Source organism: Martes martes, assembly GCF_963455335.1.
Source record: "Martes martes genome assembly, chromosome: 2".
NCBI classification, from domain to species: domain Eukaryota; kingdom Metazoa; phylum Chordata; class Mammalia; order Carnivora; family Mustelidae; genus Martes; species Martes martes.
The window spans coordinates 117,711,030-117,730,572 of NC_137889.1; the positions used below are offsets into that span (position 1 = coordinate 117,711,030).

At 38.2% G+C, this 19,543-nt stretch overlaps 1 protein-coding gene across 2 annotated transcripts in view; it reads right to left on the bottom strand.

The window, feature by feature from the left end:
• The window catches only part of PDE5A (phosphodiesterase 5A), a 150,480-nt gene that overhangs the window by 77,799 nt on the left and 53,138 nt on the right, over nt 1–19,543 (bottom strand). For both annotated transcript variants that reach the window (XM_080796099.1, XM_080796100.1), the window contains exons 4-7: nt 9,565–9,636; nt 7,623–7,712; nt 5,118–5,255; nt 3,025–3,092 (exon numbers count right to left, since the gene is read on the bottom strand). In XM_080796099.1, the coding sequence (XP_080652225.1) occupies nt 3,025–3,092; nt 5,118–5,255; nt 7,623–7,712; nt 9,565–9,636 (368 nt within the window). The remainder of the gene's footprint in view (nt 1–3,024; nt 3,093–5,117; nt 5,256–7,622; nt 7,713–9,564; nt 9,637–19,543) is intronic.

Sequence of the window (19,543 nt, forward strand, 5' to 3'; positions counted from 1 at the left end):
AGTTACATCTGTCCCTTTGCTAACTCCTCCTTTATCTGTTTTATCAGATAAAACGTATTTCATTGTATCAGACTGTTAAAATAATAGTCTAGAAGTAACGATTCTTTATTTACAAAGAATCGCTTAGCCAACTAAACTTGAAGTCACTGTGGTCAATAGTGTCTCCATCTTGCTGAGGGAAGACATGAGAAGATAGGACACATGAAAGAGATGAGGAGAAGAAGGGGATGGAAGACAGGTATGAAGGCCTCACAATGATCCCAGGGGTCAGTCTTAAGAGGGTTTGAACAAAACCAGGTTGTGCACTTTAGTCTTCTGTTCTAAACTCAGACAACTGTGTTTTGCAATTCTGCTTTACATGACCTACAGAAATGATTTTCATTTCCAATTTTTTTTAAAGATTTTATTTATTTATTTGACAGACAGAGATCACAAGTAGGCAGAGAAGCAGGCAGAGAGAGCGGAGGAGGCAGGCTCCCCGCTGAGCAGAGAGTCCGATGCGGGGCTTGATCCCAGGGCCCTGGGATCATGACCCAAGCCGAAGGCAGAAGCTTTAACTCACTGAGCCACCCAGGCGCCCCTTGTTTCCAATTTTTTATTGCAAATATTTTCTTCAAATTTTTTATGAACATTTTGAAATACACAAAAAAGTTTAAAGTCAAATAAATATCCTACTCTAGATTCAACAATTTTTAATGTTTTACCAATGTATTTTATCTATATGTTTGTGTGAATATACTTGTTTAAATATATGAAATTTAGATATATTTACTTATTTATCTTTGCCTGAACCATTTTTATTTTTTTAAAAGGTTTTATTTATTTATTTGTCGGAGAGAGTGAAAGAGACAGCGAGAGTGAAAGAGACAGGCACAGCCAGAGAGAGAAGCAGGCTCCCTGCTGAATAAGGAGCCTGATGAGGGACTCGATCGCAGGACCCTGGATCATTACCTGAGCTGAGGGCAGCAGCTTAACCAGCTGAGCCACCCAGGCATCCCACCTGAACCATTTTAAAGTAAGGTGCAGATATCCTAATATTTCATCCTTAAGTACACCAGGATGTATCTCCTAAAAATAAAAACCATTTCCTACTAATTACAGTATCTTCCTATTTCCAAAGAAAAGTAATAGCAATTCCCCATCAACTATCTATCTATTACCTGATCCATATTCAGATTTCTGATCGTTCTCAAAAACTGTTCATTGATAGCTGTTTTAATGAGAATCCAACCAAGATTTATGCATTGTGTTTGGCTGTTATGTCCAAGATATTCCTTCCCTCCATTTTGTTCCATGATACTAATTTTTAAAAAAGATCAGGCCAGTTATCTCATAGAATGTTCTGTAGTTTAGATCTCTCAAAGGTTATTTTTAAAGCGCTACCAGCAAAGAGCTTGGTTACTGAGGACTGTGCTAATTGCAACACCATCCACTAAATGAAATAATGCTCTAAAAGGCCAACTGTAGGGCACCTGGGTGGCTCAGTGGGTTAAGCCTCTGCCTTCGGCTCAGGTCATGATCCCAGGGTCCTGGGATCGAGCCCTCCATCGGGCTCTCTGCTCAGCAGGCAGCCTGCTTTCCTTCCTCTCTCTCTGCCTGCCTCTCTGCCTACTTGTGATCTCTCTCTGTTGAATAAATAAATAAAATTTAAAAATAAAAATAAAAAAATAAAAGGCCAACTGTAGTGAAAAAAATATGAAACTTTAATATCAGATAGTAAACTTAAGACAATGTTCTATTTCCACGGTCATAAAAAGCTTTTAGATATAATATCAATAATTAGGGATAAAATAATTTCAGACAAACAATTTTAGGAAGTGAAATAATTGGTAACAAATGAACAATGAAAATTCTGATAAATAGCACTATACCCAGGAATTCCTGCCGCTTTATCCTGGCAGATTTGTATTTCTTAGAGTATTCTGTCACTTAAACAAACAACACCAGTTTTCTGCTAAGGGTAAAAAAGGGAATCTGTGAAAGAACATTTGGTAGTTTACTCTAAATCCTTTCCCAAGTTCTTTGAAAAGCACAAATAAAATTGGGGCAGTGAGATCTCTAACCTCAATCATATCAGTACTTTCTATTATCCACGTGATAATTAACAACAACAAAAAATTAATACAAATTCTTAAGTTAACAACAACAACAAAAAAAATGACAAAGTAATGACCTGCAATAGAGATCTGGTTTGATTCTAGCCATTGGGTAGATGGCTATTGGTGTGATGGGGTTCATGGGCTTCCTTCTCTTATTAATTAAATCCCCATGGCTGATTCCAAATCACAGCAGACTCGAAGAGAAGTTTGTTCAGAAGCCTATCAAATTTCCAGTGAGGGTCCAATATGCAATATGAATTGCATACTGGAATCCAACTATCCAATATGAAACATGTAACTGCAATACAGACTTATGGATCTTAAATAAGCCAGTTCACAAAAATACCATATCCAGGTCTATACTAATCTGAACACCATTCACTGTTTAAGCAATTTTCCTATAGGTCAACTGTAGGAGAAAAAAAATCCTAGAACTCTGTCATCAAATAGTTAAGTATTTTCACAAATAAAATTATTGATGGTCGGGAGGAAGCAGCATGTAGCTTCTGTGTCTTAAATTGAACAGGTCATGAAATAACCATGCAGCCAGCATTACATATACTGGCTTAAACAATGTAGGGGTTAGGAGTGCCAACACCACACACAGTCAAAAACCCGCGGATAACTTCTGTCTCCCTCAAAACGTTATCAATAGCCTGCTGTTGACAGAAGCCTTACTGATAACATATACCGTCAATTGGCCTATATTTTGTATGGTATATGAATTATATACTGTATTCTTACAATAAAGTAGGCTAGAGAAAAGAAAATGTTACTCAGAAAATCACTTAAGGAAAAGACATCTCTAGTAGTGTACTATATTTATTTAAAAAAAAAATCTATCTCTCAGTGGACCTCACAGGTCCAGTCATGCTGTTCAAGGGTCAGCTTACTTATGATAAAGACAGAGAATGAGTTATTTTACCTTGTTAAAGCATCTGACGATTTTTCTAATTCCTCACACTCCATGTGGAACACACTAGAAAAAGAATCCTGAAAACAAAGCGACAACACAGACTGAGAAGTAAGTTTGACAATGTAACGAAATCTATCTAGATAGACACACGCAAGTCAGTGGAATTGATGAAAGACACCAATACTTGTGATCTTTTTTGTACTTATTCTCAGACTAAACTGAAACAAGTACTCACTGCCTGACAGCCTCAAGTCTGCTGCCCATGTTCTTACTGTTCCTGAGACTCACTTGCAAAAATGCTCATTTGCGTATTTTTTTTGTTCTTCTAGCAGGCATTAATGAATATGTTAGCTTCAAATTTTCTTCCTATTTATTCAAAATGCTCATGTTTTTGCTTTTATGCATACATTGATTGCTGTTGTTAGAGCTTTTTAAAAGACACGTGATTCAGTAATATTTTATGAATATTTAATGAAAATAATTGTGAAGGTTTTAACAACATAGAGAGGTACTTTGGAAAGTACATTAAAAAAACAGAATACATATTCATATCCATGCTGTATTTACAACTGAATAAAGATATAAAACAATGATATTAGTTTAATTTGTGGAGGGAAGAACTGAGTACTGTATTTTTCTTGCTTACATTTGGATTTTTGCTCATGTTGTTGAAATAATTTTAATCAAAAAGTTATACTATAAATGATAATCAAGACACTTGATTCCTAAAATCAAGTTAAAAAGTGAGCAAAATATATTAACTGGCATATAAGTAAGCTATACTTCAAAGCACCAATGATCCAAGTCAGTTGCTGCCACAAAAGATGTTAACTGGTAAAAGCACGAGATGAATGTTAATTAAGGTGGCATTTAAGTTGTCTAAAAAAGGAGTGCCTTACATATAACTTTCAAATATTATATGCTAAAGAACAGGTCACAGAGCAAAAATTGTGAATTGACTTACTACATTAATGAATTCTGACCTGAACTTTAAAAGGATGGCTACTTGTAATCATCTCCATATTAAGGACTTTATAACTGATTGAAAATATGAAATAATAACTATGAGAATATTGATTACCTTATAGCACGGTATATTCATTTGATATCCAGTGAATAAGAATTAGACACGCACACACACACAAAATGACTGAGATAATGTTGAGTCATATACTACAGTCTTACTATCTAAAACAATTTTTAAAATTTTAATTTAAGTATTACACATCTTTTATTATTCTACTTCCCAAAGCCCCAACAAGTCAGGTATCATATATGGATTACAACTGACTACACAGTGGTGGTGATCCCCACTCTCTTTCCTAACCCACCAATGAAGAGCCTATTCTCAGGGTCTAAAGAAAAAAGAAAAAAAACAATGACCTCAAAAAGAAATACCCCAGGAACAGTGGCTCATAGGTTAAAAAGGGAAAGAAACTGCATAAAGGAAAATTGCCGTAGGCTAGGACCCCTGATTCTAACTGCAACCTCAACTGGCCTGTCTAGAAGTAACCAGCACTTGATGAACACTCCATCTTTCCACACACATCTGCCTCTTTCTATTACACATCAATGGATTAAAATCTACCAAGTAGAACAGTTAGTGGTTTTCCATTGCTGGTAAAAGATTTAGGACTGATAGGCACCTTTAATAACACTGCCTCTCTTGGGCCATGTCTTTTGGTTTCTAAACAATTTCTGATAAAAAGAAAATTTTTTCCCAAGCCATTCAGAATGGAGCTCTACTTGTTCAGAGCAACCAGGGCACCACTATCCTTGATCACGATGGGTCTGCATACTGTAAGGACAATGTATTTCTGCATCAAGGAAGTATGGCCATTGACAAAAACAGCACACAGACATTCCTAAGGTAACCACTTAGTGGAGGGACACAAAGGTGAAAGGGTGCTTTGAAGGTATCCTCCAACCTCCCGTCTACCCCTTTCAACCAGAACAGTTCATACTCTGATTGGCTTCGCATACACAACTGTATACACCTGGGGTTCAGAGAGATCTGAGACTAATGTGAGGTTTAAAAGCGACACTTTAAGGAATATAATTGCTGTCTTTCTAAAAATAAAAAAGTCATACTCTGTACTCACGGAGCAATCTTCATCCACTATGAAAATGGTGCATTTCTGCACCTGCATGAAAGAGATAATAGTGGCAGCTATTTTCTTTAGAATTACTTCTAATGATTGTTGTTCCTCAAAAATTAAGCTAGCAAGGTCAAGCAGCACCTAAACAGGAAAATTTAGAGTTTATTACTTAGTTAATATTTGTAATTATTAAAGCAATACAAAGATTTATATGGTTTATAAGTTGTTTATTTATAATCTAACAAGTTACAGCCAAGTTTGCACTCAAGTATTAAATATGTAAGTTTCTATTTACTAACAAAGCTTCCTACCATATTAACTGTTAGTACAGTGGTTACAATCACAGACTTGAAAACCAGAGTCACCTGTTTCTAATCCTGCCTTCCCTTCCTGCAAGCTTTGTGATGTAGGGCCAGTTCCTTAAAAATGGGAATAACAGTGAAAAATAATACCAAATCACAGGACTATTGTGAGGACTAAATATCCAAACATTTATAAAGCATTCTGAACAGCATCTCATACATGAAATAACACTGACATTGCTGTTGTTCCCAACTTCTGAGATCAACATTTATCAGCATTTTCACATAGCACAGTAAATATTGTCCAAAACAAAGTTATAAGAGCTCCTTTTGTGTTTTTCCTGGTAATCTCACTTTCCTTTGAATTCCACAGAATTTCTTCTAATCTCACAAAATATTTGTGTGATGAGGAGGAAGAAAGGGTATCACAGAAAACTGACTGGAGGAGATACTATCCTGGCTGAGGCCTGAGGGATAAGCAGGAATTGTTTAGATGAAGTGGGGAAGGGAGATACTTCAGTCAAAAACAACTGAATTGAGAGAGAGTAGCATACTGCAAATGTTAATCAAGTCTTAAGAGAGAATCTAGAGCATAAAGAGGAGAGCTGGGGAGATGAGATGGCAGAGTCAAGTGGAGAAAGAACCTCAATAGCCCTGCTTGTCTTTAGAGGCAGCTTGTGCGGTGATGGGACTGCAGGAAGAAAATGACAGCATTGCAGCTATGTTTGTAAATATGGGGACTGGATTAATGGGTGGCAAGAATGGAGCAGGGATGACAGTTAGGAAGAAACTACAGTTAAAGGCAATAGAAGATCCAGTATCTTATTAACACAAGTTCAAGAAAGAGAAAATGGAGGGTGGGAGAGAGGGATTATTAAAGAAATAATGAAAAAGAATTATATAAAGTGGAAGAGTTTGAGTCTCCAGATGGAAAGGGATGTCCAGGTACCAGCATGATGAATGAAAAAAAGAGTCAGACTATAAAATTAAATTATAAAAGCAAAGAGAAAAATGATCTGAAAAGCTTACAGACCAAAACAGAAAAAAACATCTACACAGAGCTAAGAATCAGAACAACACGGATGTTAGTTAGATGACAAAGCACCACTCTAAAGTCTGAGAAACTGATTTTTTCAATTTGGAATTTTTTACCCAGTCAAAGTGGTAGGATGGTACAACAGGCATTTTCACACTATGTAAGGACTCAGGAAACTTACCTGATCAATACTATTTTTCAAGTAATTATTTGAGAATGTGCTGCAGTAAAATAAGGGTACAAACTGAGAAAGAAAGAGTTATGGGATCCAGGGCATAACCAATGGAATCCTTCTGAGAGAGCAGTGAAGGAAAATTCTGTGATGACACCTATGCAGTAGGCATGGGGAGAAACAGCTTAGCTTGGAAGAGAAACAACAGAGAACCTCAACTTGGAGATCTCCAAGAAAAAGAACACAGCAGGATGCCTAAATAATGGGGAGTTTGGGGGGAAATACCAACCTACACTAGAGCAAACAGATCAAGGGGAAAAAAGAAGAATGGAATTCAGAAACATCAGGAAAAACTAAAAGTCGTATAACAAATGTAATAAGAACATTTACATAGTCATGGTACATATAAACACCCTATTTTAAATCATAACTCTAGAACTAAACTAGACAAAACTTACTAAAAGCTAACCATGATTGCAGTATAATGTATGTGTTATTGTCATAGGCAACAGAAAAAGTCCAGATGGGAAAAGCAGAGGTAAGGAGTAGCTGTTGGGAAGGAGAGATGAGCCATGCTAAGATCCTCATTTTACAAAGCATGGGATCATGAGATGATGTCTCTAGTTGAGAGAGTAAGAACTAAAAGCCTTATTTAACATGACAAATGCAGTCCACCCAGTAACTTAAAACAGAAACAATGATATTGGTAGGATAAGGACAACGGCAAGTAAAGAGTGATATAAATCAAATAAATCCACATCTGTTAAGTTAATGAAATACTGTCTAACAGTGAAAAAGCAACTGAGCATGGAAAATAGAAAATGGAAATAATTATTTCTAATTATTTTACAATTATCTAATTTATAATTATCTAATAATTATTTCTAATCCAGCTAAAATATTAACTAGATTTTTAAATTATATACATATATTACTTAGACAAAATTTAACAACTAAAGAAACAATTTCTATATTCTCTCTTTAGTCATCAGACTTGCCTGATTTCTCTTGTTCTCCAGCAGTGAAGTCTCATAGAGTTGAGCATTATGAAGAACAATACCACAAAATGCCAAATAAGCAGCAAAGTCCTAGAAAACAGGTAAGACAACAGCTAAATTAAGAAGTGTCTAGGGCGCCTGGGTGGCTCAGTGGGTTGAGCCTCTGCTTTCGGCTCAGCTCATGATTTCAGGGTCCTCGGATTAAGTCCCGCATCAGGCTCTCTGCTGCGCAGGGAGCCTGCTTCCTCCTCTCTCTCTTTCTGCCTGCTTCTCTGCCTACTTGTGATCTCTGTTGTCAAATAAATAAATAAAATCTTAAAAAAAAAAAAGAAGTGTCTACTAACTGGCCTTGTTATATTGCCTGAAACACAAAAAGCATCCAAAAATGTTTACAGTTGAAATAAATATTAGAAATTCAAAGGGTACATGTTAATTCTGCACAAAATTAAGAACAAATGAAAAGCAAGTGCAAGTTAGCTAACCAGCACAACAAATAGATGATAAGTATGAACACAGTCTCCTCAAGTCCTACATTACTTACAAATTAACAAGAAGAGGGAAGGGAGTAGGACACAGATCTCATTATATCATTTGAAACTGAAATTCACTCTATGCAAAATTTGGTGTAGTCTCTGAATGATATTAAGAGTTGGGTCTGTGCTGAGACCATATAAATACCTTGTAACTCATTACTGGGGCAAATGAAAGCTAACACACTTACCTGAGAATATTGGCAATAGTAGTCTCATATAAAGTTGTATAAAAAATATTAGCTTAAATATGTTTTAACATGGATCTGTCATCCTCATTATACTATTCTAAGGTGATATGCTCACAATTATATTAATTATTGATTAAAATAAGTCTCTCCATGGCAAACGTTATTCACAATCATAGATTTATTTTGCCAAGAGATGATACAGCCTACGAACACAAATCCTTCAAGAGGGGTTTACATTTATGGACTGTAAACAACTGATGAAATATAAAGCCAATCTAGAACCATCTCCCCCACCAAATATTCTCAGGTGTCATTAACAGGAGACTAGATTTCTAGAATACTGATTTAAAAAGGTACTTGCTATGTTCTGAATCAATTAAGACATGGGGACCCAGACAAGTGCCAATATACAGCCTACACCACGGAGACAAAAATAACTCTGTCTTGTTTGAATGTCGTCCAAAAGCTCCTACTAATTTTCAGGGGAGTGACTTAAATAGCAACAGGCTTGAATAAGAAGAATTCATTGGGCTCCCATGATATACATATAATTACGTATTCAAGAAGAGAAATAAAACTACTGACAGAATGAAGTTAGAAACAGGTTTAGGGGCTTCCGTCCTTAAATGGAAAGCATGTCGATGTGGGTATGGGATGTATTCCTTCAGCACTGGATGAGAATAATAATAAAATAATGCTGACTGCTGCTCTTTCTGAAGCTAAATTCACATCACCCCGCCGGAATTCACACCTTGGCGCCCCACCGTCTGAGTCCAAAGCTTATAAAACATTCTGAAATTTGCTTCATTGGGAGGCAACTCCAATTTTTAGCCAACCTGGAGTGCTGAACTTGGAGCAGTGCTTCAAGGGTTTTTTTACTTGGGTTGAATTTCTTTATAGCAGCGATGAAAGTTAAATGGGATAGTTAAAATACCGTGTCACCCTCCAGATGGCCCCAACATGCACAAAGGCCTCCAGGAGGCTTGGCGGCACAGTGAGGAAGGAGGTGGGGGGCTTCCGAGGACTGATACCACGAGTACTCCAAAGTTAGCACCGTATTTAGCCACAGGAAAAAGACACTTTTGAACACTTCAGATCATTTTAAAGCATAATGGTTTTTGTAATCAATAATTTCAGCTACAGCTAATTATAGAGGTCTATACACTATAAAGAAAAAACATCTTCTTAAACTGATGTCATGTCAGACACAAGTTTTGGTACCTTTTCATCTTTTTCAGTGAATGTCCCACCATTTCCTGATTTCTTGTTGATGGCCTGGGCTACGCCAACAACCTGGAATAGGAGAAAAAAGTGGTAGCTTCATTGGCTGTAATTATTGGTATAAATTCACCAAAATGTGTTTATAAAGGAATTTCTATGTGTGCTTTAAAATAACAATAAGCTATGAAACCAAAACAAAACCCCTCAGCATTTGATCTAGTTATCTATCATACATCCTTTTTTGCTCCTAAGAATTAGAATGTTGTCAACTTCTTGGGTCCCACTATTTTTGGTTCTGTAATTTCACCCTGCACTGTGAGAAGAGTTATTGGCAATCACATTTTAAGTGAATATTTTTCAAGGTTTTTGGATACAAAATAAACCATCAATTTCTATCACACTCAAATTAAATATAAGATAAACACTTTACACTGCCTTTAAATTTATTATTTCAAATGGGCTAAAAATGTTCTTTTACTAAAAATGAAACAGGACCCCATGGCCAATTAGGGTAAAAAATAATTCCTAATGTAGTGGGGGTAGTCCAACGTCTTTTGAAACCTCTGACCTTAAAAATTATTTTGCCTTCAATAGATTTGTTTTTGGGAGAGGTGGTTTCCTTGAAAAACCAAAACGGAAATTAGCAGGCTGAGTCTTACTTCGAATGGATCAAAGATAAACTATATCTTGAGAAGACTGGACTAAAACTCTGTCTGAAAATATGTTTTAAGTTTCCACAAAAGGTTTAGCAACACTGCAAGAATTTTCTCATCTTTCTGTATTTTACTTACCTGTGTACCAACTTCAGTTGGGTTATTGCCTTAGTGTGTTTTAAAGGCCTTCAAAACTTACTTTTTTTCCTCTTTCTTCTTATAAATTCTACTCTTTCCCTGCTTCTGTGATTTAACATTAGTAGAATAAGCTATTATTCCCTCACGGGGTTACACTTTAGGAATATGAAGTCCTTGGTTTTGTATATATTGCTCCTCCTTTTTTTTTTTTTTTTTTTCTCGGCTCCTTCTAAGTCCCTTGGCTCTAAGACTAGGATATAAAATTCCCCGTTAGAATAGCAGAAAAGGAAGGGGAAATGGATTGCCTGATGTAGTTTCCTGGTCATCTCAACACCTTAACTCCATGCACCATGCAGAGTAAAGCGATGTTTTTTTTTTGTTTTTTTTTTTTTTTAAAGGGCAGAATTCTCCATTTATCTTGTACCTTTTTAATTGTCCTTAGTTCAACTCTCCCTTATTTTTATACTCTCTTTAGCTCTTGAAAATGGCTAACAGATTTCTAGATGCTCCAATCTCAATGACTAAATGCATACAAAAACTGTTTAAGGTAAAAAAATGTCTGGATTGCAGATATAGTCACTTGAGTATAAGTGACAGGAGCCACTTGAGGGTCACTGGGGTCTGATATACAGTGGTACCAGTGTAATTTGGTTATTTCAAGTGTTCATTCATTCACCCAACAAATATTGAGGTGCCTACTATGTATGGAGGAATGATAAAAACTGGGAGGAAGACTACTCTGAAGGAGGTCAGAGTCAAGAAGTGGTGTCATAGGGTAGCTCTATTCTTAACATCTTGAGGAACCTCCATACTATTTTCCAGAGTGTCTGTACCAACTTGCATTCCCACCAACAATGTAAGAGGGTTCCCCTGTCTCCACATCCTTGCCAACATTCATTGTTTCCTATTTTGTTAATTTTTGCTATTCTAACTGGTGTAAAGTGGTATCTCATTGCGGTTTTGATTTGTATTTCCCTGATGGCTAGTGATATTGAACATTTTTTCATGTGTCTGTTAGCCATTTGTATGTCTTTTTTAGAGAAATGTCTGTTCATGTCTTCTGCCCATTTTTTGACTGGGCTATTAGTTTTTTGAGTGTTGAGTTTGAGAAGTTCTTTATAGATCTTGGATATCAGCCCTTTGCCTGTAATGTCATTTACAAATATCTTCTCCCATTCTGTGGGCTGCCTCTTAGCTTTACCGACTGTTTCCTTTGCTGTGCAGAAGCTTTCTTATCTTGATGAAGTCCCAAAAGTTCATTTTTGCTTTTGTTTTAGTTGTCTTTGGAGACATGTCTTGAAAGAAGTTACTGTGGCTGATGTCAAATAACTGTCTGTGGGGCACCTGGGTGGCTCAGTGGGTTAAAGCCTCTGCCTTCGGCTCAGATCATGATCTCAGGGTCCTGGGATCGAGCCCCGCAACAGGCTCTCTGCTCCGCAAGGAGCCTGCTTCCTCTTCTCTCTCTGCCTGCCTCTCTGCCTAGTTGTGATTTCTGTCAAATAAATAAAATATTAAAAAAAAAAAGATGTAACTATCTGCATTCTCCTCTAGGATTTTGATGGATTCCTGTCGCATATTGAGGTCTTTCATCCATTTTGAGTTTATCTGTACCCAGCAATTGTACTACTGGGTATTTACCCCAAAGATATGGACGTAGTGAAAAGAAAGGGCACACGCACCTCAATGTTCATAGCAGCAATGTCCACAATAGCCAAACTGTGGAAGGAGCTGAGATACCCTTCAACAGATGAATGGATAAAGAAGATGTGGTACATATACACAATGGAATATTACTTAGCCATCAGAAACAATGAATACCCACCATTTGCATTGACATGGATTGAACTGGAAGGGATTATGTTAAGGAAGTACGTCAAGCAAAGAAAGACAATCGTCCTACGGTTTCACTCATGTGGAACATAAGCAATAGCATGGAGGACCATAGGGGAAAGGAGGGAAATCCAAAGGAGGAGAAATCGGACAGGAGATAAACCATGAGAGACCATATATCCCAAAAAACAATCTGGGGGTTTCAGAGGGGAGGGTGGAGGGAGGGGGTAACAGGGTGATGGGTATGAGGAGGGCACGTGCTGTGATGAGCACTGGGTGTTATACTTAACTACTGAATCACTGAACACTGTATCAAGGATGAATTATGTACTATACAGCAGCTAACTGAACATAATAATAATAAAAAAAAACAGGTAATACCTAAACAAACAAAGCACATGGGGTGATCAGTTTGATGGTACAGATGCCCACAAACTGCTAAGAGACTGAAGAGGTCACATAATATGGTCAAAGAGGCAGCTTCTCAGAAATGATAACATTTGAGTTTTTATTTGTCTTTAATAAATGGTTTTATAAAAGAAGACTTACATTTTAAATCTTTATTTTAAGGAAGATAAGTATACAAACAGTTAAAAAGACTCTGAAACAAAACTTATCAGATAATTATACAGTATAGAAAAGTATGTATTGATGTGCTCTATGTACCTGGAGCTCTTTGAGGTAAGTACTACACAAGAAAGGAAAGAGAAAGTTCCTGCTCATTCAAAAATATAAAGACACAGAAAGCTAGCTGTTTATTAAATGGTCACCAATCAAAATATGTTGGCATTTTAGTTGATAATGATGTAACCATAAATTGACAGTGGGATGACAGTTAATTTCCAAGTCTTAAAAGAAAAGAGGAAGATCAGCTGTGTTACATATTTTCTGGAATCAGTTCTAGTAGAAGTGGTACCGATGGTCTGTTTAGGTCACTAGAGTCCCTTGAGAATGAGGGCAGAGCTGGTGCGGGCCCAAGAGTGCACCGTGGTCCAAGGCTGAGGCTACAGATACCCTCAACCTAGTCAGTGACCTGCGGACCGCCCAGGGTGGGAGGGGAGAGCTGGGAGAAGGGAGGAGATGTTTTAGAGGTGGGTCAGCGAGCAGAACCAAAGCGTGGCCTGTTCCCAGTGGGTCTGCAGCTACTCCATTTAAGAAGAGCACTTCAAACAAGGCTTCTTCGGTACACTCAGATGATCCCTTCAGCTCTCCCTTGATTAGAACTTGCAGGCCAATTTCAACTTCGGTTTCAATCTGCATGTTTGGCACTCAGGACCATTTATACGGTAGGCATTTTTCTAACTATGGGCTGAAAAGTTTTCTCTCTGGTTGAAAGAACAACATCCTTGAAACCATACTAAATATCATCCATTATTCACAATGTTCAACCAACCCAACAGTATTCACACAGTTCAATAACAATTTTCCATTCTGGAGTTTCTTTTTTTTTTTTTTTTTTTAGACTTTATTTATTTATTATTTCAGAGAGGGACAGAGAGAGATTGAGAGAACAAGTGAGAGGGGGCAGAGGAAGAAGCAGACTTCCTGTGGAGCAGGGAGCCCAATGCAAGACTCAATCCCAGGATGCTGGGACCATGACCTGAGCTGAAGGCGGATGCTTAACCAACTGAGCTACCTGGGGTGGTGTGAGGGGCAGAGGAAGAGAGAGAATCTTAAGCAGATTCCATGCTGAGTCCAGAGACTAAGGCAGGGCTCAGTCTCACCACCCTGAGATCATAACCTGAGGCAACATCAAGAGTTGGAGGCTCAACTGACTGAGCCACCCAGGTACCCTCCTCCTTCTCCTATAAATACTAGTACCCGATGTCCTTCATCTCTTTGAACACACTTAATTTTGCTTTTAAGTTCGTCTTTAGCAGGGACTGTTTTGCATGGGAGTCCCATGTTTCCTGAGTCATGAAGTGTCCATGCACAATGACTTCCTGTTTGTCTTGGCACTGTCCTGGGGGTGTGACTTTGAACCCCATACCAGTGTATAGCACAGGCTTGTGCTCTTATGGTTCACAGGCGTCTCTTCTTTCTTTAACAGCAGCAGACAGGAGGCAAGCTTTTTTGAGGCTTTCTCTGGCTGCTGGTGGAGTTTGCCAGGCTGTTTCATGAATGGAACCACCGCTCATGTAGGCTTCAGCTCCCTGCCCCACCCTCTCACTCCCACAGAGTGGATACATGCCCTGGCCTGCGGATGCTATCCCCAGACATTCATCTCCCTCCTCAATCTCAGACCTCTGTGACCCCATCTGGCCAATACTCCATGCTGACATTTCTTATCTTGGGTTCCACTCTCTTTCTGACACCTGGGGGTTTTCCCTTTCATGAGCTCATCTGTAATTTGTAAAACTGTTTTTGGTGAAATTTTATCTTCTACTTTTTGGCAGAATTGTGGAGGGAGATTTTTCTGCATCTATACAGTCTGGAAAACTGACGAGTCTTATTTATAGGCTTTAAAACCCACTTTGTACCCTGTGAACACCAGATCTTTACTATATTTGGGATTTTTTTTCCCTCCTAACATTAGAGCAAGATATTTACTTTAAGGCAATGTCATGAAATGAGGACTTCCAATGATGGTTTTTTTATCCTTCCTGGTAACCAAATATTTCTCTAATAATTTTACAGATTTTGGATATTAGAGGTTAATTTGTTTAACAGATGACTAATTAAATAAAACTGATTAAAAAATAGGCATGTTAGTTATTAGACCAAGTTATTAGACCAAGAAAATATATCTAATATGTAACATGTGCCTCTATCCCCAGATAGATGGGTGACATTTTAAAAATAGCACTGATAAAAACGGGTACAAAGAAGAGAAAAGGCACAGTGTCTGTCCAAGGTCACAATTCAGTAAAAGATCAAAAAGAGTTTAGTTCTCTGAATTTCAAGGATCCTAAGCAAAACTAGCACCCTCTGCTCTCCTTGCATTGATTTTCTTCCTCTGTCATCTATTGCTCCTTTAAACAAATTAGCTCTTTGTCTTCAAGCAAAGTAACTGCTAACCATAGGTTTTTTACATGTCAATTTTGAAAGGCAGCTTTGATGAGAAGTGTATGTCAGACCTCGTCTCTGAGAGGCAAATTCCCTGAACGTATCAGCTTCTGCACCGGAAAGCCCGGTCACACTGCCTACCTGCTGGCTACCTGGGCCCTCACACGCCTGTACTCCATGCTATTTTTTTAAGCACAAAGAAGCTTCTGTTTTCTATTTTACTGGCACTTTCCACAGCATAAATGGATATTATGTCCTCACAGGGTCAAGTGTTCTTTTAGGAATGCAAAGGGCAAGACTTGACTCTCGCTGAGTGAACAGTGTGGAATGTGACAGCTGGTCAATTCAGGGGCAACTGATCATTGCCACAGTAAGCAATTTCTTCTTCAATTAGCAGCTGCCCCAGACACTTACTGAGGCCATACATCAATCTCAATACACTTCCTCATTCCCAGTTCCAAGGGATACTCAGCATGGAGGCTAAAAGCAAGGGAGGAAAGGAAAAGACTCTACAAGTCTTAGCTATCCCTCTCTCCCATCCGTGGAATGTCTCCATCTATAACCTGAGCTGACATCTTACTTCACCAAGAAAATGAGCATTTAATATGTACAGGAGCCAATGGAGAAGTCTCCCCAGTGCTCTACTGAAACTTTTTCATGACTCGGTCATTCATTCAACAAAAAATATTTTATTCAACAAATAATCATTGAGTCCCTCATGTATCATTGTTCTAGGCTACGAAGACCCAGTAGTGAACAAAATCCATGTCCTCATGGCCTGACATTCTAGTCAGAGTTCTAGGCTTGGAAGAAAATCCCACCCCTATGTGGCCTTCTCCTTCCATTTCACAAGAGAGCAAACTGTAAGTGACAGGGTTGATATGACCAATCAGGGCTTTCTCACCTCTCTTCCAAATCCTAGGCAATTATCAAAGTATGGCCATAGTCCATGTGGTAGGCAAAATAAAGTCCCCCAAAGATGTACTCATCCTAGTCCCTGGAACCTGTCAAAATGTTACCTTAAATGGCAAAAGGAAGCTCTCCAGATGCAATTAACTTAAGGATCTGGAGATGGGGACATTATCTGGAATTATCTGGCTGGGTCCAACTGTAATCAGAAGAATCCTTATGAGAGATAGCAGGAGGAGATAGAAGAGTCAGAGTCAAAGATTTGAAGATGGTTTGCTCCAGGTTTTAAGGAGAGAGGAAGGGACCACAGACCAACGCACGTGGGCAGCCTCCAGAAGCTGGAAAAGCAAGAGAACAAATTCTTCCCTTGAAACTCCACACAGGAACACAGCCCTGCTGACACCCTGATTTTAGCCCAGTGAGAACTATTTTAGACTCTGGCATTCAAAACTATAAGATAATACATCTGTGTTGTTTTAAGCCACTAAACTTTTGGTAGTTTTTTACAGAGAAAATAAGAAACTAATACATTCTGTTAGAATCATTCATTCCCTTTTCACTTTTCCTCATCCCATACTGTATCTTGTGTTTCACCATCTAAATCCTCACTGTCTTTGAAAGGCTTGACATCTCAATGCTAATTGTTTTTCCGCCTTCAGTTGACCTTTGACACTTATGCCAAATTTATCTTCTTGGGACACTGCTTTGCACATACAAATTACCTCTTTACTCAAAATATTTTAATGTTCCACCCATCTACAGGATAAAAATTGATGACCGATTCCACACCCCCAATTTGAACTAAGATCACTTCAATGGCTCTCTGATTAGAACGCTACAGTGACCTTGTTCACATCATTCCTTGAAATATTACCTTCCCCTTTCTCTCTTGAGGCTGAGCCTACAAAAAACTTCTCTTCAAACCCTTCTGAAATTCTGTGTGGCAGCTGGGTATGCCACACATTTCACAATGAGGTATTCTCATTTTTAACCTCATTTCCTCTACTCTCATCCTGGCTCTCCAACTAGATTGCCTTCTAAGGACATGATTTATATCTATGCCTTATTGTAGCATCAGTACTTTGCTTTGTCCTGAATGCACTAAATGCTTGATAGATAGTTGCTGTCAACGATAATGGGAGAAGGGAGAGAGAGATCAAATATTTTTTAGGGTGATGTACTTACTTGACAATTCATATTCGAATAATAGTTAACTATATCTGCCCATTTTCTTTCTCTGCCATTTGCTTGATATTAAGTGATCTCTCCACATCCAACTTTATGTGGAAGTAAGAAGTTTACGCTTTTAATAAGCCTTTGGCTATGGAGCTGGAACTTAAGAGCCTAGAAAGATTTTGGGAGAGTGGGAAAGAAAAGCTTAAGATCGATCGTTTTAACACTTAATTTTAAAAATACAGAAAACCACAGAGAATAAGATAGTAAACATCCATATGTCTGTCATTTACAACTGTGGCAGTGTGGGGCTTTTTTGTTGTTGTTATTGTTAACTTTTTTTTTAAATTTAATTTTTTAATTTTTTATAAACATATAATGTATTTTTATCCCCAGGGGTACAGGTCTGTGAATCGCCAGGTTTACACACTTCACAGCACTCACCATAGCACATACCCTCCCCATTGTCCATAACCCCACCACCTTCTCCCGACTGCCCTCCCCACAGCAACCCTCAGTTTGTTTTGTGAGATTAAGAGTCACTTATGGTTTATCTCCCTCCTGATCCCATCTTGTTTCATTTATTCTTTTCTTACCCCCCAAGCCCCCCATGTTGCATCTCCACTTCCTCATATCAGGGAGATCATATGATAGTTGTCTTTCTCCGATTGACTTATTTCACTAAGCATGATACCCTCTAGTGCCATCCACGTCATCACAAATGGCAAGATTTCATTTCTCTTGATGGCTGCATAGTATCCCATTGTGTATATATACCACCTGTTCTTTATCCATTCATCTGTTGATGGACATCTAGGTTCTTTCCATAGTTTGGCTATTGTAGACATTGCTGCTATAAACATTTGGGTGCACGTGCCCCTTCGGAGCACCACGTTTGTATCTTTAGGATATATACCCAGTAGTGCAATTGCTGGGTCATAGGGTAGTTCTATTTTCAACTTTTTGAGGAACCCCCATGTTGTTTTCCAGAGTGGTTGCACCAGCTTGCATTCCCACCAAGAGTGTAGGAGGGTTCCCCTTTCTCCGCATCCTCGCCAGCATCTGTCATTTCCTGACTTGTTAATTTTAGCCATTCTGACTGGTGTGAGGTGGTATCTCATTGTGGTTTTGATTTGTATTTCCCTGATGCCGAGTGATGTGGAGCACTTTTTCATGTGTCTGTTGGCCATCTAGATGTCTTCTTTGCAGAAATGTCTGTTCATGTCCTCTGCCCATTTCTTGATTGGATTATTTGTTCTTTGGGTGTTGAGTTTGATAAGTTCTTTATAGATTTTGGACACTAGCCCTTTATCTGATATGTCGTTTGCAAATATCTTCTCCCATTCTGTCAGTTGTCTTTTGGTTTTGTTAACTGTTTCCTTTGCTGTGCAAAAGCTTTTGATCTTGATGAGATTCCAATAGTTCATCTTTACCCTTGCTTCCCTTGCCTTTGGCGAGGTTCCTAGGAAGAAGTTGCTGCAGTTGAGGTTGAAGAGGTTCCTGCCTGTGTTCTCCTCAAGGATTTGGATGGATTCCTTTCTCACATTGAGGTCCTTCATCCATTTTGAGTCTATTTTCATGTGTGGTGTAAGGAAATGGTCCAATTTCATTTTTCTGCATGTGGCTGTCCAATTTTCCTAACACCATTTGTTGAAGAGGCTGTCTTTTTTCCATTGGACATTCCTTCCTGCTTTGTCGAAGATTAGCTGACCACAGATTTGAGGGTCTATTTCTGGGTTCTCTATTCTGTTCCATTGATCTATGTGTCTGTTTTTGTGCCAGTACCATACTGCCTTGATGATGACAGCTTTGTAACAGAGCTTGAAGTCTGGAATTGTGATGCCACCAACTTTGGCTTTCTTTTTCAATATTCCTTTGGCTATTCGAGGTCTTTTCTGGTTCCATATAAATTTTAGGATTATTTGTTCCATTTCTTTGAAAAAAATGGGTGGGATTTTGATAGGGATTGCATTAAATGTGTAGATTGCTTTAGGTAGCATAGACATTTTCACAATATTTGTTCTTTCAATCCAGGAGCATGGAACATTTTTCCATTTCTTTGTGTCTTCCTCAATTTCTTTCATGAGTACTTTATAGTTTTCTGAGTATAGATTCTTAGCCTCTTTGGTTAGGTTTATTCCTAGGTATCTTATAGTTTTGGGTGCAATTGTAAATGGGATTGACTCCTTAATTTCTCCTTCTTCTGTCTTGTTGTTGGTGTAGAGAAATGCAACTGATTTCTGTGTATTGATTTTATATCCTGACATTTT